Source organism: Marasmius oreades, chromosome 8 (assembly GCF_018924745.1).
Source record: "Marasmius oreades isolate 03SP1 chromosome 8, whole genome shotgun sequence".
Lineage (NCBI taxonomy): Eukaryota > Fungi > Basidiomycota > Agaricomycetes > Agaricales > Marasmiaceae > Marasmius > Marasmius oreades.
Window position 1 is genome coordinate 3,249,103 of NC_057330.1, and position 24,769 is coordinate 3,273,871.

Genomic DNA, 24,769 nt, shown 5'->3' on the forward strand with positions numbered 1-24,769 from the left:
CCGAGGACGGAAATAGCCAAAGCGAAGAAATGGTATGAAAGTGGAATCGATTATCGAATACCATCCTCTTTCACTGCTTCTCCATTCCCCGTCTAACCGGATAAAGGGCGGAGGTCAGAGCAATATGGACAGATCTCATATATGCACCCCACGCCCCGTGATGATTGTCAATAAGGACAGTGTAAGACACTGACGCGGTGCCAAATAGTACGAAGGACCGCTGGTAGGATATAACATGCGAGCGATAGGGTATCTTCCCATATATTTCCCCTCAAGAACATCCTTGAAGCCGCCTTATAATGGAGAAACAAACAGACGAAGAAATAACTAAATGTGATATACATTGAATACGAACATACATGGAAAATGGTTCACCACCATTAACTGATCCCAACCCGGCCAAGCGAGTCCCGGAAATGCTCACGAAATTTGAGAAGAGCTAAAAATTCAGAGGAGAACTGCGAAGATGAAGTAAATGATTGTTGTAGGTTGATGTAAAAGCATGTATGCACACGTACTGGAATGACCCGTTTACAAGTAGAGATGTTGCGGGGTAAATGGGTCAGGTACTATTCCCACTCCGTTGACATGACAAAGCCCAAACTCCAAGCTGGGAAAGGAGAAAAACTGAGGTTGAAGCATAAAGGGTGGGTAGAAGATGGTTACTGAAGTATTAATCAAATTTTGATTTTGAACCACATCGAACCAGTATTTATTCAGTCTGAATAGTCTGATGGGATACAAAGGGATAAATGGATACTACATTATATTTAGTGCAAGAACAATATAAATGTATTGAACTATAGTTACACAGACAACATCCCAAGCTTGACATTCTCATTCCTCTGTTCAGGCTCCTCTGCACCACCAATTTGAATGTCATGCCCACCTTCTTCACCAGATGCAATCTGGGGTGATAAGTTACCAAATTGTATATCTGAGATGTGAGCTGCTGCCATGCTCTCCCAGTCATTGGAGGACTTTTTACCATAGTGTGCTCGAACAACTATCAAAGCTGGAGCAATACCCTATAAATGGCCAAATTAAAAAATTATAATCTGCCCAGATAAAAAAAAAAAGAACGGACAGCAGCTAATACAACAGTGGGCAATAAGTCAACTACCATTGCTATTTTGTCCTCATTTAAAACCAAGGCAACTTCTGCAGTGAGAAGTACAGGGTACAGAATACCAGACTCAAGGCTATGGGTGGGGAGTTGATTCAAGGAAGACTTAAGCTTAAGGATGGATAGACATACACAATAGCAATAGTTCTGTTGTAGAACCTTTTAAAAGGACTACCCATGAGAACTCTTATTTCTCGGGTAGTCCACCATATTCTTGAAGCTTTAAGCAGACTATAGGCCATTTAATTGAGAGTTTTTGAAAATAAATGCCAGACCTGTGAGTAGTGTTATAAGTAGATTTGCAATAGCAGCAGCTCCATTGTATCCAGGGTGTGGGTTTTCTGCTTTCATATAAAGTTGAAAATTGTTGCTGGGAAAACTGCAAATTATCATGATGATAAAGATAATGTCCAATACTTTTGTAATTTATTAGATAATGAAGTAAGAGAAACTGAGGACATACTGTTGACAGCAAATGCAAGAGATCCTAGCATTATAAGGAGGAGTTTGGACAAGTTCCAAACTAGATAACGTTGATGGATCTGAAAGAAATAGTCAGCCTGAATGTTTGAAGAAAAAAGGTAAGAAGCTTATACCAGGAGCATATCTGCTAGAATGCTAATTTCAAATACATGTATAAGTTTTCTTTTGAGTATACTTCAAATGATGTACAATGGGCTCACTTTGCTAGGGCAATAAAAACCCCTTCTACTAGTACACTGCGGAAGAATTAGAGGGCAAAGTAGTATTGATGAAGTTGGCCACATACTGGCCTATGTAATTGTTATAAACATCCACTGTGACCAGGTTGATTAACCCTCCATCATCACCTGTTTGGACTGATTTGAAGGAAATGTTGTTGAGTCCGAGAAAATGTTGTGAAAATGACCATCAATGTTCCTATGATAAATAACAAGATGGCGGTCCAAAAGTAAAACCGAGGTGGCCCAATTTCTTGAACAGTGGTGCTGTCTTTTCTTCTTCTTCCCAAGATTTGAATATACAAGATAAACAGAAGGATATAAAAGCCTAATATTGGATGAATAACTGTTAATTTAATGTTATCCAAGATATAGAAGTCAGATGTGCATACCATATGCAAGGTACATCACCTGGGGTGGGGAAAAGTGAGTTTTAGACTAGAGAAAAATAAAGAAAATGATGCATTTACTGATAGAGTGGTGATAGGCCAGATTATAGCAGTCCTGACAGAAAGAAGGTCAGAAAATTCCAATTCTGTGCCCATATTGGTTTGTGAGGTTTGAAGAGAAAATGTTTTATTGTCTCAGCTGGAAGAAATGTTGGTGTTATAAAGGACAAGTTACCTAAGCAAATCCAATGAAGATGATCAGCAGCCACAGCCAATACCCACATTAATAAGGTGACAGTGGCGGCAGCTTGAGAAGTCATATTAGCGACATGGGTAGAAAAAAGGTATAAAACGCTAACTCAGTGATTATTTCAATTCGGGGTGCTTCAACTAAGTCATCAGATATTTCTGCCAGCGCCACTAGATTCCAAATACTTAACAGCAACTTTTCCCATTGATTTTATTCAACTTTACTATAGACCTGATCATCCACTTCAGTAGAGCATATTTGAGACATGTCCTTTTTTTTTCGTCCTCGGGCTTCTCCGACTGATTTTACATGCCCACTCACAAGAATCCTCATTTTTGGCAATAGTTGAGTTGTAGTTGCTTCAAGCCTGTGGCTTCTTAGTGGCTTCGCCTCCGTTTGCATCTTTAAAGGGCTAAAGCTGTTTTCAAAACCGATTTGGGAATCGGGATTGAGGATCAGAACAGCTCATCGCACATAGCTGGAATCCATTTCCTGTATGTATGACAGTCGAGGAGCCCTTAGGCATAAAGTTACAGCGCGTACTCACCAGAAGTCCCGGAGATTGCCATCGGTGGTCACCGTCTTTCGTAAAAGAAACAGGCAACCAAAAATAGGGCTCATTTTCCGTCATCGAGACCTAGCTACGGTTGCGACCAGTTCGGACTACTGAACTGAGAGTCAACAACTGCTCAGCACATACGAATCATAATTGAAGATCTGGTCGATCACGGCGTCGTAATTCCAGCCTTGAGCCAGCCAATGCTGGTCATTACACCCACCGTTGGCTTTCCGTATTGTTACGGTGATAACTGCTATCCTTGTATTCGCCTGGCATGAGTCTGGGATTGACTCGCCGTATGAGGACAAATCTCGACAACCGTGCCAGAGCGGGGAGTAGCATACCTCGATTTACGCAGGGATCAGATCAACGAGGTGAGATTTTCGTTTCCCTCCCTCGGTATGTGCGCTGTCCGTCATGATATGCCTCAATCTGGCCGTGGCCTTAGGGAGGGAGGAGAACCACCCAGATGAATGAATACACACTTTACCACGATCCACGACATACTAAACAGATCCTCCTCAGAGACTGTACAGCTTCCCGGTTGAGCGCTGTTTCTTCCCTACCCTCCGATGACGACATTTTAGCCGGCTTCGTTTATGCACGTAAGAAAGATACGCCTTCATGATCCGCTCATTGTCCTTTTGATCCGATTCGGCGTCGGATTTCGGTGGGCCGTTCCCCTGAATATATAAAGTGCCACAATCCAATGAATCCACAACCAAGTCCTTTCACTTCACCTGGATCCTTCAATGAGCAGTGTTTCTCGTAAGTCTTTTTAATCATCACACGCTGAAAATCGGGATTAGCAGAACCCGCTCGCGCTGGGGGAGCCCTCGACGTAAGCCACGCGATTGGTGTATTTTGTTACCTACCGTGACAGGCGCTGGCAATGATCCTGTTCATGAAGAGACAGGGTCAGTGGACGTCCGTTAGACTTTGAGAAAACGGCTTGTGAGAATGCGGATGGAATTGGAAGCACCCGGCCTAACCGAAGATGCAAGTAATGGTGAAACGCGAGACGCCATTCTATCATGTTCACGGACATGCAGGTAAATGATTTCATTTAGCCTCGTATGCTTGAGTACGCTGTGGCGTAATCGGCGGCGTCAGTACTCCCGAAAAACCGGAGTTAGAGGGGGGAATTTTCGCCGTCAGAAACCAGATAATACTATGTTCGGTTAATCACCTGATAGGTGGCGGAGATACAAGGCTGAATCGCGAATCTAAACCGGGTGGGTTTTGGGTGGATTTTTACCAACTGTAATGACCTGATAGCGCGATTTTCAACGTACGAATTCAAATTTCAACGAGAATAGTGGTGGCTTGACCGATTTTGGTGTTGGTTTCATGTATGCTTCACAATCGATCAGTATGGCTGAGCCCTAGGCTCTTCATGAGTCTTCCTACCCGAAGCCCTCCTGTTGCTCTCAAGGTGCGTACATTCGTGAACACGTCCCAGCAGGGTATTTGATAGTTTTGTGGGATCGCCGGAAATATTCTAATTTCTAGCAGTCGTAAAGATTGAGCCTCTCCTTGAAGACGAGGTGAAGATCAAGTTATCTTTGAAGCCTTCGTTTGGAACCATTTTGTAGATAGCAACGCCTCGGGAGCCGTCATTTAAGGTCACAGTGGAGGGAGTCTGACTCGGGGGTAAGGAAGGAGAACACAATCGGTCCCACGTTGATCTCACACGTGCGCTTGAATGGTGTTGAATAAAGTATGAATCAATGATTGAATATTGAAAGCCGGAATAAGTCAGTGATCCATAACTTCGAAACCAACGACCAACATCCAGAGCGAGTAGAACTCGCTGTCCTATTGACCGCCGCGGCGAGGCGGCCGGAGCCGGCTATCTCATCTACCCGTGCATAGCCGCACGCGACACTACGGTACGTTTATAGGGTTGTTATCGATCGTAGTTCCAGTCGAAAATGTGATAATAGCCCAAGCTTCAGTTCCCTGGAACTGAATACCATCTGACATTTGTTGTTTTTTTTGTTCTGTCCATCAGTACTTTATATATCTCCGAGTCGGCGCTTCCGTATTCAACAAGTCTTTTTCTTTCTTACTGGGAGAGCTATATCCTAAGGCTTCACCAACAAGAGAGATGCAACATCCGCTATGGTGTAGTGGCTAACATTATCGCCTCTCATACTCCCAGTTGCTCTGGTGCGCGATAGCCCAGCGTTCGATTCCCTGTAACGGAATGAATCTCATTGATTTCTATGTTTTCATTTTAACCTGCCACTTTGTTGTCCAAGACCAGAGATCGTCGTTCATAGTTGTACAGTGCATGGAAAGTGTCGGCCTACGTAGTCAATTTCAATTTTTCACCACTTGGGTCGTGATAAAAGCATTTGAATATTTGAATCTAACTGGACCGCATACATTTCGGGATATATGGCGGAGATTGGGCGGAGATGTGTGATATACTAACTTGAGTACTTCAGAATTTGAACCCATCGGGGAGAGATACATGTATGAACCTTCCTAGTCTTCACATTTCCGCAGGGCCCGAGCAGTTGACACGACAAAACAAAATGGTCAAAGCCGAGTAAAGTCGTTGAAAGAGACGGGAAGATGTGCATAGGCAGAGATAATTCAGCTCTCCCCTAGTTCCTAAAGGCTAACAACGTGCGCGCTGGTTCGGATGGTATTCTAAGAAGCCTTCTAGCGAGTGTGTGCCCGGACGGATGCAAACAAAACATTATAAACAGGTCAATTCTCAAAAAAAAATATTTTAAAATAACACTGGCCTGCCACAAAATGCACACTCCGGAAGGTCTGGCAGCTGACTCGAGATCTAGACTAGTCATATCCTGGTTTCATGATCTGCTCGATTCAGCATCGGGTTTCGGTGGACCGTTCCTTTAATAGTAAATACAGTGCCACAATCCAGTGACTAGTAGCTACGTCTGAGGAATCCACAACCGTCCATTTACTTCATCTGGTTCCTTAGAGCCATGTTTTCTTGCAAGTTCTTTATGGTAAAGCACCGGAAATCGGGATTGGCAGACTCGCTTTTTGCATCAAGCATATCGACGGCTCGATATCCAAAAAAAGGTTAGACATCCGGAAGTCTTTGGGGAAAAGGCTTGTCAGAATGCGGATGAGAATGGAGGCGCCTAAACGAAAACAGGAAATATTATGAAATGGTTTCATTTAGCCTTGTGTGCTTGGGAACGTGGTATTGCAAGCAAAATCTGTAATCGGCGGCGCTGGTGGAAGTGACCCTGGAAAGCCTGGTACAAGCCTGGTAAGCCCGGAGTACAGATAGTGAAGGTGGCTAGCTGGCATTGGGAGAAGAAACCAGCTATGCCAATGCCATGTTCGGTTTGGTTTCACCTAATTTACCCTGGATTTAAGCTGGTCTGATTAGTCCAGCCTACCCGCTTATACAGGGAGGGGGTTGAACGGTTAGGAATATGAGTGAGTTTTCCTTCCCTTTCCTTTCCTCTAATTTCACGGTCTTTCTTCCGCTTTCCGGTCTCCAGTTAATGTACATTGACTCATCTAAATTAGCGTACAAATATTTTACACACGTGTATACTATTTTAAATACTCGTCAGTCAAATAGCCCATAATGAAGGGAATCCAATCAAACGTACCTGCACAACAAGGGAGTCCGGGAAAGGCGAAACGCGTCCTTCGTATGTTATGTACTGCTGAAGAGGTAACCCACGATACTCTTCGCTATACCTTCAAATTTACCGTTTGTATGAGAAGTTGTGCTTTCCACGAAAAAAAATTTACGATACCTGTTGAACTTTCCAGATTCGCCGTGTGCACGCTGGAGGTTAGGAAGACCAAGAATAGCAGCAACAACGCCTGGCGCAATCTGGAAAGAAGTGCTAGTAAGAAAAAAGTTCTTCTAATGAACGAATTTTTGTATCGCACCGCTTCAAAAAGAGGGGGCAGCAAAAGCCTGTTGAGTGAAATCTGAGCAATGGAAATAACCGAGTTGTTAAAACTTTAACTGACCCATGCGTACCAAGACCTAGATGGGGGTGTTCCACGTCAAGCCCGTCCTAAATTCAACAATGAGAACAGGTATTAAAAAGACAACGACGTAACACGTACATTTCGACTTAGATTCACGAAAACTTGTTCCCCAGCATTGATTCTGTGATCTCCAAGTTTGCTGTCTTTCAAGGCAGTGAGAGATGTAACGGGAATTGGGGAGTCGTAGGCTATCCAAGCAATCTGATTGAGTAACATAGGAAAACGCAGAATGACTACGCAACACACCAAGTGACTCATAAATGTGCTCGATGATCTTGGCCGTTGAGTCGGCTGTACGAAGCTTCGAAAGCTTTACAATATCATCTCGAGCTTCCTTTTTCTCTTCGTTAAGGAAATAGTTGATTACATGAGCAACCGCTTGAGAGAAATGTGCGGCGGTAGGAACGACCTCGCAGAAAATGGCATCAGCTAACGCAGACAGACCTGTAGTACCGCGGGTTTGATAGAGCTGGAACAAGAACTCGCGGCTACGGTCCTCTGGATCACAAGGGTCAGTGATTTTGTTCACCGTATCTTTAATCTGTTGGCGGAAACTCAGTGCGTTTTCGAGGACGATGTTTCACGCTGTAAACTTACCCAAGAACCAAACCCCTTAAGGTCTTTGACGATCTCTCCGTGAATACGTTTGTAAATCGAGATCGCATTTTCTCTCAGCTCCCAGTCTTTATAGGAGTCGAGATTGACGAAGACATACCTGCGATCGTGTGAGAAGCAGGTCAATATGAAGATAAAATATCGACTGACTGGCATATATCTTGAAATTCCTTGCAGTACTTCTCTTCGTCGTAATTACGACGGCCCTGATCCCTGGAAATCGGGAGTCCAGCCTATCATACAGGATTCGATCATGAGTCCAGTAAAACCGACGTAAAAAGAACCACACACAATTCGTTGGCAAATCCATTTCACAGGAAGAATATTAAGAACGTCCTTCACGATGTCCACACTCCTTACACCACTACCAACGTGATCGAACGAGCGATTAACAATCAGATCATCTGTTAAAGCAAGAAAGTAGGAGGCCCATTTTTCTCGATGTTGGAGCAGTTGATTTTGAATCTGAAATTTTGCCGTCGATTCAGTGGTAAATTTGACAATCTAAGAGCACGTACGAAAGAGAGATCTGGCGGACGATGTCCCAAAATTGTCTCCAACCGCTCACCTGAAGCGGTCATGAATTCCTTCGAGGCAAGGATCTGTTGGACAACATCGTATTGATGAACCATCTTCGGAGTTGAAACGGCAGTGGAAGGTCTAGTCCAGGTATATTTTGAGGCATCGTTCGTGCCATTTTTCATATCTCGTTCCTCAGTCTGCTGCCTCATATACGAAGGGTCAAGGAATGGGAAATGGGCGTAGGCAGATCGAGGTTTATAATGGTCTGAGAGCGTGCGGAACAAGAGTTTCGTGAGCATCCCTCCGTAAGAACCGTCGGACTTCTGGAATTGACAATCTTCAAATCCCCAAGTCGTAAGGTTGAAAGCTGTTCGAGAACGGAAGCGTTAACATTTCAGCCCATATAAGGGCTTATTATAGTACTAACGTGTAAAGTCGACAGTTAGGAAACGGTCACCACGGGTTAAGCTAACAGCATCAGCGAGAATGGCACGAGATATGGTGTAGCCGGGACATAGACCTGCGCCAGGTCCAGGTGTTTTCGACTCCTCTGCTTGTAAGCCGACCTGGATAGATAATCAGCATTGGATTGGGAAAGAAATAATAAAGCGAATACGCACATAAAGCTCCAAGTTATCAATATGCTTATAGAGTGAACGTGCTGCAGCCTGAGCGGAAGTTATGAGGCTGATGATAGGCAACAATTTGAGCGACGCACTGCAACGGTTTTGTCTCCATTCCATTGTTCGAAGTTTTTGTATGCTAATACGGTCGTTAATGCCATTGAGATTCAAAGGCTGGAGATAGTACTGACGCTTCAGGTTCATAAATTTCCTGAACTCGTTCAGCTGTGCATTAAACGAAGAGTCAGCAGTTGTTTTGATGGATCAGGTACAGACCCTACCGAGCAAGTGCCCCACGTCCTAGCGTGCTCGATACCCAGTATTTCAACGACGCGGAGTGCTTCCGGGATGCCCCTCGCTTTGAAAGCACCCGCTCTACGCTCAGTGGCGTTCAGAATGAGGTTAGCCAGATCCTCATCTTTAAAACGTCCGTCAACCCGCTCAAGCCTAGGCGCAAAAAAAAATAATCAGTTCATGAACAGGACACGAATTTTCATCGTTACATACCCATTAAATGTCCATTCCCTGGGATCATCAGGATATTGCAAGGCTTTGACCGCGGCCACATAGAACTGTGTAGGAGTGACCTACAGATTAGAAGATTTAGGCCGAGCCGCATCTTTATGAATCACCACTAGTACTTACCGTAGAGAGATCAGCGTCCTGCCCGAGGTACTTTTGCAGCATTGCTTCGGTCCATCCTTCATCTTCCCGCGAGAGCGTGGCATGCCAACGGTAGAGCAGATTGAATTCAATGGAGACCGCATTTCCTTCCCCTCGAGGTGCCAGCTCGTGGTTCACTTGGCGCATTTCCTACAGCCGAGATTGAAATGAGCCGAGCTACTTAAAAAAACGGGATGGAACGACTTGCCACTAGCGGGTTCAAACGCCAGTCCTGACCATCGCGCACTTGTCCGAGGATAGCACCGACATAATCTGTTCAGAATATATCATATATAATATGAGCACGGAAATGGAACAGCGTTGAAACCGGAAACTCACCACCAAGGATGACCTGTACAAAGTATGCAGAATTGACCAAACGAGCCCTATTGAATATCTCATCGTCCTGTGACTTGCGCTCTTTTTCGTTAAGTTCAAGAGGGTTCTTGTATCCCCGAAATTCGTTTATACTTAGAATCTTGTTGGCGATGTACTAAACCACACGTCTCAAAATAATGCTATACCTCAAAAAAGGTTACAGACTCACGTTGTGATTGCGGCTAAATAGGATCAGTAAGGCGCAGCTTGCAGGGGGCATACGGAGAAGTCGCCTATCCGAAAAGACGTCATCCCACAGACTTCCCGTCCCATCGGTGCGACGAACTCGCCGAACATCTTCATCAGAACTGCCATAGAGAATGCTGAGATCCAAGTAGCTACTTGCATTGTTGATGGCCAAGTCCCGCGGGTCCGTATTGAAAATACTATGGATGACCAGATCCGCGAACGCAAAGAATAGACTTGAGACGCCTCCTGGATGTTCGACGAATTTGTCTCTCTTGAGTAGTGTATCGAAGACAAGGCCAGAATCCGGTAGGCTAGAGACAGGAAGGAGGTTGGTAGATGTAACAGAACGCGCATACGGAGTTCCAGCTTTGCCGATAGAAGGGAAAAGTGGGTTATAACCACTACCATCGCTTGTTCGAAAGGCATACTTGACCGCGCCCGACCCGTACGTCGTCACAGGGAGTTGTTGAGAAGTGTTAAGGTTGTAGGAAGTATCGAGGTACGTGCTGGGAGGATGTGGAAGGTCCTTGTACACTGTTTCAAACGATGAACTTTTTTAAATTCTCAAGCGATCTCAAACCCAGCGACCGCGACTCACATGTATCAATAACAAACCGCTCAATATCTTCACCCAGCTTGCGTAGTTTTTCAGACTTTTCTTTGGTGTCGCCGAGACGCGACATGAGCACGAGGATCTTCTCGAGCTGTAGACCTCAAATCAGTAAGCTATTCCTGCATTCTCATACACCGACCACACTCACCAAGAGATATCGGTCGTTGAGGGAGTCTTTGCTTGAGGCTCCATTCCAATACGCTTTCTGAGGGCATCTCTTAGCCGATTGTGTGATTATCAGAGATGAAGAAGAATACCAGGTCTGATATCTTGAACAGTTGAGAGAGCTGGACGATGGCTTCTAGGCCCTGTAAGATTCTGTAAAGATCCTTAGCGAGTAGACCTTGCTTGACATCGAGAAAGAGTTTGTCCATTACGGAGAGGTAGAGGGGGATAGACAGAGGTAACGATTACGGAGAGGTAGGGGGGGATTGAGAGAGGTAACGAGAAGAGAATGATTGGTGACCTAATCATATTTGAACGACAACAGCCGAGGGCTGTGCCGTCCGAGATTTTGATTCCGGTGGGGTCAGAGGCCGATATTGCCGCGCGGACCGTTCCTTGCCCGTTCTTCAGATCATCGCCGACATGTATTCAGTACCTCTCCTGTTTGCATTCAACGCAAATTCAATTCATGACCTTTACTCTAATAACCACATCCCGCACAGTCAATACACTACACAGTTTCAGTAGGACTGTGTCCCGCCCTCGCATCTAATTATACTATACGTAAATGATCTCTCGGTCTTGACGGTAGATCCCAAGGCAGTGTGAACAATGATCATCTTCGATATTAAGAACTTAAATTGAATGAGACCGCCCCAGCCATATACGAACAAGGGAGGATTCAACAACTTACCATATAAGTAACTGGTAAGACAACGAACACCTTGGCATCCTTCAAGCGCATCAGCAACTAACTCAATTAAGTAGTGGTGAACTTTCATGGCTTTGCAGGGCTTTTCGGGGTCTTTCAGCCGGTTTGACCTTGCTCGCCAGCTTATCTAGGCATCTCAAGTATGCTCCATCAAATGGGCTTGCCTGAACTTTCGATTTTCTCCAAAAGCCCCCAGCAAGGGAGTTTAATACTTACGTCCATTGGAATTTTTTGGCAGTCGGACTCCCCGGGCAAAAATGGGCTTGTCGGGAATCGGACATGGCTAGTTGATCGTGACTTGTACATACAAGCCCCACAAAGCTTCCCGATGCTGACGCAGGTTCGTGTCTCCACCGTCCATAAGCGCTTGGACGAAGTTGTGGCCTTATGCCGGTTCTTGTGTGTTTATTGGGAACAGCTCACGAAAGTCGGAAAAGTTGATGCAGGTTTCTAATGCTACTCCTTCCATGACCACGATTTGTGAAGTCACTCATTATCCATATGTCCCATTGCCAGGCTCTTTTCTTGCTCTTTTCACAGGTGAAATGGTGAGGAGGCGTCAATTTATTAACCTTTCTCAGAGGAATGTAAGTTTGAGACTGACTATCATTGCTGGCCCGACTATGTAGGATAAAAAGCACTCTTCCAGAATCCAACAAACGGAGTAAAAGTTTTGATACTTATACCATAACGAATATATCGCGCAGCTGAGCATGAAATCAAAAGTTACGAGAGGCGATCATGTTAGCCACTACACCATAACGGAATTCAAACGGAATTCGATGTGTAAGAATTCGACTTGTTATCAATATATTTTGCCTCCGATGATTTTCTTTACGAACCGAACCTCTTCCATGCTGTGCACCCACGGACCACGTGTAACAGGCGGACGGCGTTACCGACAGGATTGTGACTGAAGCTTTCTTACCCCAAACAGACCAACAAAATCGGGACTATCGAGTTAAATTTAGGAGTCAAGGAAGATCGCGCTGGTCCCATATAGTTGCATATAACTATTGAATCCAACCAAGGTGGGTGAACGTCTTTGAACAGTAGCGAGAATTTCAAATGGCCGGCTTTTGAACAGGACCACCCCGAATACTCTCTGCCCACCATGATACTCCTCGATCAGTCGACTGCCCACGTCAAGACTCGAGGCTAAAAACATTCAGTTTACTGGTTGTAGCCCAGAAAATTTTGCAAAGCCATAGCACCAGGAGCGTATACACCAGTCCTTACATCCCTCCGTCCCTCTGAGGACGAAGACTTCCCTACTGATATGGGAAACCCACCGAAGTAACGTCATCCGATTGTCATTCGAGGTCGAGAGGCCATTTCTCCCGAATTTCAGTGCTACTGTTAGAGGCTCTCACCAGGCACCGTTCGACGCAAAAACGTCCGGGGAGAGGCGAAGCTGCGGTTAGTTCAACTTATTCCTGCAGGCCGACCGTTGGACTTTCGGTGATCGATATACCCCGATATCTATAAGCGAGGCTGGTTACCGTTATAGTAATTGACGACCATTCTAAATCCAAATATAATAGGGGTAGATAGCCAAAATTACCACTCCAATGTGGTGTAGTGGCTAACATTGCTGTCTTTCATCCACCATTGATCACAGCAGCCCGGGGTTCGATTCCCCGCATTGGAATAGACTCTTAAATAAAGCTTTTTAATTTGCTGATTACTGCTTTTGTTCCTGGAACCCTCAACTTAGATGGCTTTCAATGGACCCCTCGCCACGCAAATGACGTTTTCACTTGACTCGGTGTGTATTCATCAACCAGTAGAGGAGTAACAAAGAACGTTTTAGTTCCATCCTTGCGCACACGATATGCCTTAGACTTAGACAGTCTAATGCTGGTTTAACTCTGACTGGTCGACTACTCAAGTCTCAGGTACCCAGGAACCGTGTATAAGGCGGCCATCGGTGCGATTCTTCAAACTAGTCAACTACGGAGTCATCTTAACTACATCCACTTACAGGTTGCACCAATCCGTAACAGAGACAGAAATTCTCAACATCTTTTGAGGAGCACTTAGGGCAAACATCGTAACATCTGAGGAGGCAGAAACTTCTGTACTTCTGGGATGGAGATGGAAAACCGAGACCATCGAATTGGGACGTCGAACCGTTACTCGTACGTTATTCACCAAGTTCAGTGATTCAGTCGTGGTTCAACATCTCTCTGAAGGCTTCTCGCTCGTCCCAAGTGGTCGACGTCCAGAAACCCCAGCAATAGCTGTGACCCAATCCTGCCCTCCCGGCGCTTTGGTTCCTTCCTGTCTTTATCCACCATAAATCCTCTCAAATTCCTCCGGTTAGTGTGGGATATGAATTCCTGTATCCGTTCCCAGTTTCAAAAAATGATTCAGCGAAAGTGGGATGACAATCGTGATCCGCCCAGCAGAACATGGTCTCTCTAATCTCATGGAATGTTCAGAGGATTCGGCTTCGTGTAGGGTTCAGTAGAACACGAAGCACCGTGAGTCAGACTTGTGGGGTGGAAAGCTGTAATATTTACGTCCGTCCGTCATTTTCAATTTTCGTGGGGTTGACGTTTCAATCAAACGATTTGTCAGGTGGTACTAGTGTTGGATGGAAGGAAGATCCTAATCCCAAGGACCCCTCCTTATCTCCAGCAATGCCTATGAACCTGCTGTATGTATGTTCGACGTCTAGAATGAGCGGATGGCGTGGTAACTAAACGTCACTCCAAGAAGAAGCATAGAGTTTGGGGTTTTGAACTGGGAGTTTCGGCAGCTAGCTGATTCAAAAGGTAGTTATGCAAAATTGTCGAGACGAGGCGGACTCACCCGTCAAATCCCGAGAGTTACTCAAGCCACTCGTTCGGAAGGGCGAGCGAGTTGAATTCTTCAGAAAAGGCCATTCTGTCAAAAACCTGCCACGCGTATCCCGATACTCGCCCCATACGAATCTTTCCCAGGAGCCTTAGACGTAATCGTAACACACTCGCCTCAGATGTACAAGGTCCTTCCTCGGTATTTGACGGGAATTCGACATGTTTTTTCGAGTCGTGTGACGATCGCTGGGTATCGGGTTAGGGTTGTGTTTCACGCACCAGTAGCGACAGAAAGCTGGAGATAGTATGATAATGGAGGGCGGCCAGTAAACGTTATGGGTAAAACGAGCAATGAATTCCGAACAGCAAGATAACAACAATTTTACTTGAGCAATTCTTCGACTATACGATCTTCTGATATCTGTGCAACGTTTGCTCCTCGATAATTCATTCTCTTCAGTACCTCGATCTGGAAAAAGAGCGCGATTACGCAACTGTGAAAAGCCAAACAGGGGAAAGCCAAAAAAACGCACGACTTTGTTCCTCGGAAACCCTAACGCCTCGAATTGATTCACATGTGCCATTTCCAACCCTGCAATCGCAACTTCGTCTTTCATGTCAACACTAACACCAACACCGGCACCCGAAGCAGCAGCAGCAGCAGCAGCAACACCAGCCCCTTTCCCTCCACCACGTCCTACTCCAGGCCCACCGGCATAGATGTGCGTCCAATACCTCGCTGTGTCATCAAAACTGCTCTTCGAAGTCGTATAATGCTTGGCCACCTCTGCATCCTGGGGATCGTTCGGTTCCGGAGAGCACAACAAGCTCTGTAACGAGATCAACGTGGATTTGAGAGTTAGCACGGGTGACCAGGCGTCTTTGAGGATGTCGAGACAGATGGCACCGGATGCGGAGGAGATGTTGGGGTGGTAGACCTTCGTTATAAATTTCATTTTGACAGGTTGGAAGGGGTATGAGTCGGGAATGATGATGTCCTGGGCGGTGAGGGTACGGTAGTTTTAGTGTAATTTTCGTTTTCTTATTTTAATACTTACAACTTCGAAATGGCCTCCTGCGTATGGTGTTCCTTCTGGTCCAGGAAAGGATCCTTTGAGATGGAAAGGAGAGTTATCGATTAGGTCTAGTGAGATATTTGAAGTCCTGTCGTTCTTGCAGTCTACCCATGATTTTAGTACCGGATTCTACCAAGAGGGCTATTGAGCGTACCCTGAATTTCCTTGTTGACACGCCTTAAACGAGCATCCATGGTATACGAGGGGAAGGGCGGCAAATGGTGGTCGTTCGGGTAAGAAAAGATTTGATTATGTAACCGACGAATTGTTTTTCCTCTTTCGTCAACGCGCCCATCATCATTCCCGGGCGTTCGCTATGGAAAGCGATGGAATCACAGAGAAGGGGTGTGTGTGAGACTTTGGGAACGGGACAAGAGTGGGCTACGGTCTACCAGGTAAAGTTCGTTCATTGACACCTTCGAAAGCCTCTCAAAACCACTTACTTTCGAGATAACCCTTCCAACTTGCTTTTCTCTACCTTCCGGACCTTAATAAACGGGAAAGGGTGCCCACCAGTATCATTTATTCTTCGCCCGAGACAGAAAGCGATTGCCTAGGACTACAAGTTCTGAATGATATTATGGAATGAATATCCGCAGAAATACCGTCCGTCTCACCCGACGATCCACAGAGTTCGGAAGGCATCGGAGAGCTTGGTAGATTTGACTCGAAAGGAGAGGTGTTTGGGTTCGGGTTCGGAGCCAAGTGTGGAGGTTAGGCAGAAGTGTTGCTTCGGTACGTTGTGGATGAATTTCCAATCCTATCACTCTGGGTACTAACCCATAATCGACATGTAAACCTCTCTGTAAAGGTCGTAAGATCTCATAGTGCAATAATTTCTTCGAATGTTTATGCGTTGATTCGGCAATGACTCCCTTCCTTGGAGTTGTTCCTGTCGTCTCGGTCCGCCTCCTGCTCTATGAGTTGTAATTCTAATCTTCACGTAACGCTTCACCTCATTATTCATATTCACCTCCAAAACCACAACTTCTTAGGCAGCACGACAACTATCATCGATCACTGCGCACACGTGAAAGAGTCCAGGTTGATACTCAGAAGCGCATCGGAAGGTATGTAATGGGGAAAACCGTTCTTTCAGACTTTCTTCCTCGCACTACAGTAAGCTTATCCTGGTTTGTAGTAAATCTAGAACCATAGCCTAACGGATTCGTTCGTTCTAGATTGGACCGAGATCGGACCCAGGCGGCCGGCTACAGCAGCTATACCCACTCCTTGCTGGATCGAGGGTACTTGCTTGCACGACAGTCCTGTATTGCTACACTTGTCTGTGGAGGCATGGTTCTGGTTTAACAGAGTGAACCCGCAACCCTGCATCGATACCTGACTGCGCAAAAGACAACCAACCGATTGTTTTATTCCGCCGCTTCGAATACATATCAGTGACTATCGTAACATCACGATCGGACCTTCTCAGCTCGCTTGCTCTTGATCTTTGCAAACTACACAACCATTATGCCTGGGCCTCCAACTCCTTAGAATAACGTCAGAAGGATGCCCGTTTTAGCTTCGGGAGATATTGGGAAAGCTTAATGTCCAATCTTCACTCTGCATGCAGTATCAGCTTCACGTCTCCTTCAACGACTTGAACCGCTTCGACGGCTTCGTCTTGTTGTTGTCGTGTCGTGCCGACTGATGAACTGGTTCATTTGCGCACATGTTCGGTACTACTACTAATAATCTTCACAGATATATATCTCTCCGATCGGCGGGTTATCGTAAAGTAAAAGTAGTCAGGTTATACCGTAGTATGTACGCCCAAATTTATGTGGCCGAGTATTCAAACGTTCTTGTTACGACTCAAGTGGTGAAATTGACCACGGTCGAACGGGTTTTCATGGTTCTGTAGGACTAGAATTGACGATCACTTGCCTTGAATAAGATGGAAAAACAAAGCGTCAGGTCAAATGAGAACGGAGTAAAAGGGTACTCAGAGACTTCTATTCCGTTACAGGGAATCGAACCCTGGGCTATCGCGCAAACAACTGACCAGCTATACATCAATGAGGCGATAATGCCACTTCACCATAACGGATGCGAGTTTAAGTGAAGACGGCATTAAGAGGATGGATAACTTGTGGGTTCAGGTTTCTACTGGAACGGAACAAAAAATCAAATGATGGTATGCATGGTGCTCACGAATGTGTTTTTTTCTGCCGCGGAACGACCACTTAGGAGGATATCTGGTGTCGCATTTGTTTGAAGAGTTCCGACCCTGCCGTTATTTGGGTATATGTACGCGTCCCATACCACGTGCCTCTATTTCTGGGCTTCGGTTGCCGTAACATCCTTGGTTCAACTTTTAATCTTCCTCCTCCCCCCAACAGGCGAACTAGCAACGATGACCACCACATACTCTGCTTTCTTTTCATCTGGTCTCCTAGCTCCTCCAACATCTAACACCTATGCTCGACCTCGCTTAGACTCGACTTCTACCATTACCTCAGACGACATTGACGATGCAAGCGACCTTGACGAATCGGGTTCTATGTCCTATGCCACTTATAGAAAACGCACAACGAGCTCCAATTTGAAGTCCAAATCATCCCAACCAGCGTTAAGGAAAAGAAAATCGAGTGTTTCATTGAACGTCACCACCTCTCCAGTTGCGCAGCTTCGATCGCCTTCGAGGGCTGTAGAGAACGCGTTATCATTCCAGAGGCACCTTCAGTATGCTCAGGGAACGCCTTCAAAGTCCCGTTCGAGGAGTGGAAGTGGAAGCGGGGAGGTTGCAAGTATGGGGACAAGTTTGGTGGGAAGGATGAGGAGTGCAAGTGTCGGCACAGCGTTAAAGTAGGTTTCTCGCTCTCTTTTGTTGTCTTTTCTTTCCTCTCTCAAATTTTCATTCTGTCGCTGACATTACATTCGGTCTTAATGGCTATGTAGATCTCACCGTTCTGTCCGACGGATTCCGAAGAACCCTCTGCCGCCCCCTAGCGTACCGTTACCTCCATTACCTCCGCTGCCGCCGAAGACACCTCAGAGGATTCACGGTCGTTCGTTCTCCCTGGTACCTCACGGGAATCCGATGGCGAGGGCAGGTAGTGGCTATGGGCAGGGAACGGCACTACCACCTGTTCCTGCTACACCGCCTGGTATGGTAGTGGACTCGCCTCGCACACCGCTGGGCGAGATTCAGCACTATGGGGAGATGGAGGAAGAGTGATGGTTGATAGTTGAATGTTGACGATGAACGTTCAAATGTTCACGCCCCCTTGATGCACAATGCACACACGGCGATGCGCTGCACGTCCATTGACTGGTACCGTGTGGTATGCTGATGTGGTTGCTATTTATTGCCCTAGACGATTTCTTCTATTCCCCATCCTTGATCCATTCTACACATTACGTTCACAGTTAAACCCGTCTCATCTATCAATCTTTGTTCATGCCTGATACGTTGACTTTATCTCCCGTTTTCCTCTCGATGATATATGTATCCTAACCCAATTGCCTTCCCAACCTGTATACATCCTATTTCCCCATCCTCATTGCTCACGATGACACTGTATTTATTGCGTCGTTTCATACATGTTTCAATCTTTGGCCGGTACATATGGTTAAATAACATCGGCTGGTACCTGTGGCATATGATATGTCAATGTTGCCCTTGATAATTTGACTCGGGAACGGTGAGAGGGTGGTAATTTGGTGGGTCCTTGTTGGTCCAAACTTCAGTGGATAAGCCACGTTTCCGCCTCTTGTCGTTCCATTCGCTGTGCCGTCTTCCTACGTGAGCCAAGAGTTGCAGCTGTTTTTTTAGACTGAAGCCAATATTACAGCATCAGCGTCGTCAACTTCTGGGAGCTGAAGCAGAAACGAAGGAAATATATTGAGGATGTTTACTGATTTACATATAATCTGACTTTGTCTACCCTGGTTGCTGTTAGACAGTATGTCTGGGTCCTAATTCAGTTGGAGACAGAAAACCCTCGTCGTCGCGCGCGGATATTGGAGTTGAAGGAGGTGACGGGCGTGTGGGAGGGGAGATGCTAATCTGAATATCCTCATTGCTAGACACTTCTGGGTCTATCATGGCGGCCGCTGAGCCACTTCTAAAGGAAGAGGGAGGGACGGATGATAGAGGAACCACCGGTATACGATCATAGCTTGGTGAACGACGACGATACCATGAGTGTTGAGGTGGAGTAGGAGGAGGAGGGATTGTGGGAAGAGGTCTTCTGATGATTGTGACCTCAGGTGAGATCGATTCGCTTACAGACACTGAAGGAGACGGAGGACCCTCGTCGCTCTCGCTCGCTGCATCTGCATGATGCCACTTGCCCTCCGATTCTACCCAAGGTGGAGGACGTAACGAACGTGTGGGAGAGGGGGAAGCCATCCGTGCATAATCTTCCCCGCTAGAAAACACTTGTATTTCTGATTCTGCTTTGGCAGACACCGGGACGCTCGCATAGGAAGTGGAAGGTATGACTATGCGGGGTGGCGGGTCAGTTTTTGGTCCATCATAGCTGGGTGTATGACGGTACCATGATGGAGGGGCTGCTTCTCTGGTGAATGTCTCCGGCTTGTATAGTACCGACGAGGGAGGTCGACGAATAGGCCGTGCCTCCGACTCTTCGGATAGTACTGGCGAGGGGTATCTAATAATCTGAGATCTTGGCTGCCTGAACCGTGCTGAACTCTGGTCATCTGCATGAGGAATCAGTTCTCGTACGATTGGGTTATAGTAGTCTGATGGACGAAGAGATGAATCGGGGGAAGATAGTGCGTTGCCCGTGGTCAAGGGATATTCAACGATGTATTCTCGTGAGCGTCGAGGCGGAGTCATTAGAGAAGGCGCCGGAGGGTAAGGTTCGATCTTGGGATATCGCGCGAAGGCCAATTCGTTGTGTTCTTTACCCTTGCCTGCATCTTTCTGTTTGTAAGCCTCCGCAATTTCGTTGGTTTTGTCCCACTGCTTCAGCTCCGACGAGTGTCTATGAATGGCTCGTTGTGAAGCCCTGCTCCACCGTGGCATGATATTGGCAAATATCCAATCTCCGTTCTCGTTCAATCGTTCCTTTTTGATTCTGTCGTCGAGAAATGACAGAAATTCGAGGCCGTGTGAGGATGTGAGAAGCATTGAAGATGCGGGGTTCAAGTCGGACTCGTATAAAAGGAGATGATCCGTTACAGCCTTTACCAAGGCAAGCTTATCGTGATGTCCAGAATCCAACAGGCTGGACGCCACTGTCCAGCCTAGTTCATAGAAATGTAAAAACTCGATCGCTATTCCTCGTTCGTAAATCCTTTCGGAGTTATCTCTAGACGACGTTCCATGAGTCGTAGGGTCATTCAACTCCGAACATAAGAGCTTTTCCAATTCATAGAAAGGAACCACGAAGGGCATTCTGGCACGGAGCGGGATTTCCGTTCTGTAGAGCAACTCTGTCATCTCGTATCGGGACTTCCAATCGAAATCATTATTCCCCCAGGAGGATAAGTAGTAGAACAATTGAGTAAATGCCGGCGATTGAGGTGATGGTCCGAAGTGGTCCTTACCGTAAGGATCCAATCCTGCTTCTGAACGTTCCGTCGGGAAGAAAGTGATGGGATCCTTCAATGCCTGTTCAATGTCATTCCTTTGCAGCTTCTTCCACAACGGAAGTTTCCAGTCATCGAAAGCCGTACTCGTCACGAGGGAGGTAAGTGTAGAGGGTAATGAATTTAGGATGTTTGCAAGATGTGGTATGGATTCGGTGTCCCTAAAGGTTCTGAGGAGCTGCTGTAGTCCTTTAATTCCATGGAACGATGGAGCATTTTTCATTCCTTCGAACGTTCGGACCACCTCGAGGTCAAATGACGACCAACGGACAATGGTGTTCAAATTCCTGTCTAGCGCGTCTTGGAACGTTCCAAAGCTAAGCCGCCCACGAAATAGGCGATACAAAACGTGTTTGACGAAGGACGTTTGGAGAAAGGAGCGCATAACCGAAAACACCGCCCAAGATTGTGGGGACTTGTAGGGACAAACAGATCCGAGCGATCTGAGATGAGAGAGAGTGGCGGCAGGGCTGTCGTTGTAAGGTTGAGATTTGAGAGCGTGACGGAGTATCTGGATTGCACTAAGGTAGGTAGTAGCGGAATAGAACAGGAAGATAAGGCCGATAGCGGCTAAACCGATCGCGAATAGGATGGCATTGCTTAACCAAAATAACTCTAATAGTCCGACGAGGAACAAAAGGAGTGCGAGTTGGAGGAGAACTGGGAGTCGGGTTATGATGTAAGGGACGCCCCAACGCTCGAGGCTTTCGATTCGGAGATGTTGGAGGGCAAGAGTTTCCATGTGTGTGCGAGTATGGGTTCTACGACAATGTTCGTCAAGCCACTGTTTACACAAAAGCCCGATGACAGTGCATGTTATGGTCATGATTAGGCTTAGAAACCAGAAGCAATTGATCCGTATGATAGAAGCAGCGGGACGAAAAGTAGGAGTAGAGGAGCCTGAGGAACGTGTGTTCTGGTCATCGAGCTGCTGAGAGATTTGACTGAGAAGGGCGACAGTAGTTGTCGCAGGATTTTCTGATAGCCACCGATACGATTCGAGTGAAAAGAAAGTGACTAATATTGACCAAATTCCACCCTGAGAATTTGAGACAAGTATGAGATTGGCTTCTTCCTTAAGATAGACGGCGCACCACGACGAGCAAAACATCTAGGTCACTTTTCCAATTCTCAACTCTCTCACTCTCGTGATGGTTTACCTCTCCCAAAACTACCCTCCATGACGTCCCACTAGTAGATGTACCTACTTATAGACGGCCCCCCATATCGCACCTATATGGGCACCCGCTGGATCCCGCCCAAATCTCGTCCGTTTCCCCCAATTTTTTTTCCGTTGCAAAGCCCTTCTAAAGGCCGTCATTCGGTACCACTTACCCCAGGTCCCATTCACAGCCCTTCCCCTTCGACGGACGGTGCATGCCTGGGCACCCAAAATCGGCATTTTTGGCTCATAATCGCCTCGTCCACCCCACCGTTCCTTTCGGTCTTGGTGGAAGAAACGTTCTTTCGGGACCAGGGAACATTTCGTCCCAGGTGCCCGAGAGGGACGGAACGATTTCTCTTGCTGTAAACTTCCCGGAGTGCCGCAAGCACACCCACAACTTGAGGCCAGCAGCTGTTTGGACTTAATAACTAAGCATCCAGCTGCTCGTTTTTCGAGATTTTGGGCTCGTTTCAAAGCTACGAGTCCGGAAACCGTTCTTGCCCACCTTCACTACACCTCTAGAGCGCTTTTTCACCTCCCTGTAGCCAGTGCAAGCTCTGCAGTCCGAAAAAAAGCGACTATTTGCTCTGGGTCGGTCTGTCCTTCCCTCAGTTCCTCTTGGTCTCAGTGCAAGAAATGTTTGTTTGGACTCGAAGAACATTTCTTTACACTTCCACAAGTTACCCTGACCTCTCCCTCCCTTTCTAGACCCCAGCAGACAGTTGTTTCCCACGATATTTTGAGCCTTAGGGTATCTTTGGACTTTGTTTCCGAAAGAATACATAAATAAAAATTATTTTGGCATTGTGTGTACCCTCTATCACCTACGTTAACCTTCCAGACCACTATTCTGAGCGTTCAGACCTGCTAGAGCCCAAACGGTTGACCATCTCTTGTCCGCCGCTCACCAGTTTCCCAATTGGGTTGTGGCAGTGTAAACTGTACTGGTACGGAAATTTACCTGTCATGTTTTGTAGTGATATGAACACACGACTCCTTGGGACTTGAAATTCGAAATTTTCATAAAATACTCACATGTTGAGCTCCTTAATTAGATAGGAACTTGTATGTTACCCGCCGTATATTCCACTTCACGTCCAAGCCTGCAGATACTGAATTCCCACGATTGTTTAAGCCTCGGCATCTGGTCCAGAAAGCCGAGTCACCGGCATCTCCATCCGCCATGTCGGGATGTCACCTGCTGCTGGCGCGACAAAATCCTGGGAAATCGTCGCCAGATCAGGCAAACCCGCATATGTAAGCAGTTTTTTTCCAACTTCCATCTCAACCACAACGTTCGTCTGCTCGTTGTAGTATAGGTAGTCGTTGTACACGTCGTGATAGCTTTATTTGACGTGTAAAATGCACTAGTGAGTATTAAAAGTAACTCAACTAAACTAAAACACCAAAAATCTAAGCAAAATAACCAAAGCCTTTGTACCGAACCTACCTGTTACTACAGATACACAACCCAGACCAAGCAGGCTCACAAGAAGCTCTACCACTCGACTAATCATACGTTCCGTTACAACGGTGAGTGAAAATAACTAAAGTAAAAAAATGTATCCTAATAGTACAATAGGTGAAGACGTTGTGGTTGTACGTGGCCCAGATGGGAAAGTTCCTTGCCCGTGCACTGCGGCGCTCCACAGTCGTTTAAACTGGCGTCTCGTACGCAACATATGCAACATGGCGACCCATCCATCACCACACAGCTCTGCCGACTTCCCTGACATGCCTTTTATTCCGTACACGGACGTCGTGCTACGCCTCCTTCGCATGCACTTCAAGGACTCACCCTACACTCTCAATCCACCACCTTTATCGGACGAACATGTCGATATGGTCATGGACTGAATGGAAGTCAGTCCTCTAGTTGAATGCCACGCTTCCACATCGCATGAACCGTCAACAACGCCTTGCCACCTTCCGAATCAACCTCTCGACTCATTCCCATCCGTCTCTCGACCTTCCTCCCCTGGTGGAGACGTTGAGATGTTTCCAGCCGAAGAAATCTCTCCAAACGACCATGCGATGGACGACTCGCCACCCACAGTGTCAGCTACAGGTCATGACACGTCGCTTCAGGATGCTCTGCTGGATTTGGATTTGGACGGCTGTTCGACGCACTCAGACGGGTTGACAGAGGGTGAAGAGGATGAATCTGGTGTGGTAGAAGAGATTGTTGTGGAAGAAAGCTCGGACGCCGACGAAACAGCTACCTTCTTGCGTCGATTCAACATCCTTGTTGACCCCTACCATTCTGATCAAGGGCCAATGCTACATTGGCCCTATGTACCATACCTTAGTCATGTCCTGGGTGGCATTCTCAACCAATCTTCCCGATTCCTTTTTTATCTGAAAGCCCTTGAAAAATGATGTGGAATGCCACCTGGACAGGTCCCCATGTGTGCCCGTTCCTGAGGAACATAACCCGTTCTTTGTCGTACCTAAAAATTACGCTTTGGTTTGCACCCGCCAATTGGTGCTTAGGGGTTAGGGGTTAGGGGGGTTAGGGGGTTAGGGGTTAGGGGGTTAGGGGGTTAGGGGTTAGGGGTTAGGGGGTTAGGGGGTTAGGGGTTAGGGGTTAGGGGTTAGGGGTTAGGGGTTAGGGGTTAGGGGTTAGGGGGTTAGGGGGTTAGGGGGTTA

General features: G+C 46.5%; 6 protein-coding genes and 3 non-coding genes across 9 annotated transcripts; 4 read left to right on the forward strand and 5 right to left on the reverse strand.

Annotated features, from left to right (window-relative positions):
• Nucleotides 1-806: 806 nt before the first annotated feature.
• E1B28_012945 (uncharacterized protein) lies at nt 807-1,305 on the reverse strand (the record flags this gene model as incomplete). Its single annotated transcript, XM_043158098.1, has 3 exons — nt 807-1,028; nt 1,088-1,202; nt 1,259-1,305. 3 exons carry the CDS (start codon nt 1,303-1,305, stop codon nt 807-809), a joined length of 384 nt encoding a protein of 127 aa, XP_043005470.1.
• A 3,838-nt stretch (nt 1,306-5,143) lies between these two features.
• Nucleotides 5,144-5,235, forward strand: E1B28_012946. Its single transcript has one exon. It is a non-coding gene; the product is annotated as a tRNA-Glu (tRNA).
• A 1,276-nt stretch (nt 5,236-6,511) lies between these two features.
• On the reverse strand, nt 6,512-11,094 carry E1B28_012947 (uncharacterized protein). Its single transcript, XM_043158099.1, has 24 exons — nt 10,891-11,094; nt 10,782-10,838; nt 10,619-10,724; nt 10,001-10,554; nt 9,793-9,946; nt 9,662-9,726; nt 9,436-9,603; nt 9,298-9,377; nt 9,072-9,237; nt 8,982-9,015; nt 8,886-8,929; nt 8,788-8,835; nt 8,628-8,733; nt 8,164-8,504; nt 7,937-8,110; nt 7,796-7,878; nt 7,628-7,745; nt 7,277-7,571; nt 7,109-7,218; nt 7,010-7,056; nt 6,926-6,953; nt 6,787-6,866; nt 6,637-6,727; nt 6,512-6,577 (listed from the first exon to the last, which is right to left on the reverse strand). The coding sequence occupies exons 1-24, from the start codon at nt 11,005-11,007 to the stop codon at nt 6,563-6,565; spliced, it is 3,081 nt and encodes a 1,026-aa protein (XP_043005471.1). The 5' UTR covers nt 11,008-11,094; the 3' UTR covers nt 6,512-6,562.
• Nucleotides 11,095-13,077: 1,983 nt separating this feature from the next.
• On the forward strand, nt 13,078-13,161 carry E1B28_012948. Its single transcript has one exon. It is a non-coding gene; the product is annotated as a tRNA-Glu (tRNA).
• A 1,486-nt stretch (nt 13,162-14,647) lies between these two features.
• On the reverse strand, nt 14,648-15,645 carry E1B28_012949 (uncharacterized protein). The gene is made up of 4 exons (XM_043158100.1): nt 15,545-15,645; nt 15,373-15,494; nt 14,848-15,312; nt 14,648-14,783 (listed from the first exon to the last, which is right to left on the reverse strand). Exons 1-4 carry the CDS (start codon nt 15,582-15,584, stop codon nt 14,697-14,699), a joined length of 714 nt encoding a protein of 237 aa, XP_043005472.1. The 5' UTR covers nt 15,585-15,645; the 3' UTR covers nt 14,648-14,696.
• A 1,706-nt stretch (nt 15,646-17,351) lies between these two features.
• E1B28_012950 lies at nt 17,352-17,443 on the reverse strand. Its single transcript has one exon. It is a non-coding gene; the product is annotated as a tRNA-Met (tRNA).
• Nucleotides 17,444-17,707: 264 nt separating this feature from the next.
• Nucleotides 17,708-19,021, forward strand: E1B28_012951 (uncharacterized protein). Its single transcript, XM_043158101.1, has 2 exons — nt 17,708-18,201; nt 18,295-19,021. The coding sequence occupies exons 1-2, from the start codon at nt 17,750-17,752 to the stop codon at nt 18,572-18,574; spliced, it is 732 nt and encodes a 243-aa protein (XP_043005473.1). The 5' UTR covers nt 17,708-17,749; the 3' UTR covers nt 18,575-19,021.
• A 273-nt stretch (nt 19,022-19,294) lies between these two features.
• On the reverse strand, nt 19,295-22,066 carry E1B28_012952 (uncharacterized protein; the record flags this gene model as incomplete). The annotated part of the gene is made up of 1 exon (XM_043158102.1): nt 19,295-22,066. The coding sequence occupies one exon, from the start codon at nt 22,064-22,066 to the stop codon at nt 19,295-19,297; it is 2,772 nt and encodes a 923-aa protein (XP_043005474.1).
• A 1,911-nt stretch (nt 22,067-23,977) lies between these two features.
• On the forward strand, nt 23,978-24,499 carry E1B28_012953 (uncharacterized protein; the record flags this gene model as incomplete). Its single annotated transcript, XM_043158103.1, has 1 exon — nt 23,978-24,499. The coding sequence occupies one exon, from the start codon at nt 23,978-23,980 to the stop codon at nt 24,497-24,499; it is 522 nt and encodes a 173-aa protein (XP_043005475.1).
• Nucleotides 24,500-24,769: the final 270 nt, after the last annotated feature.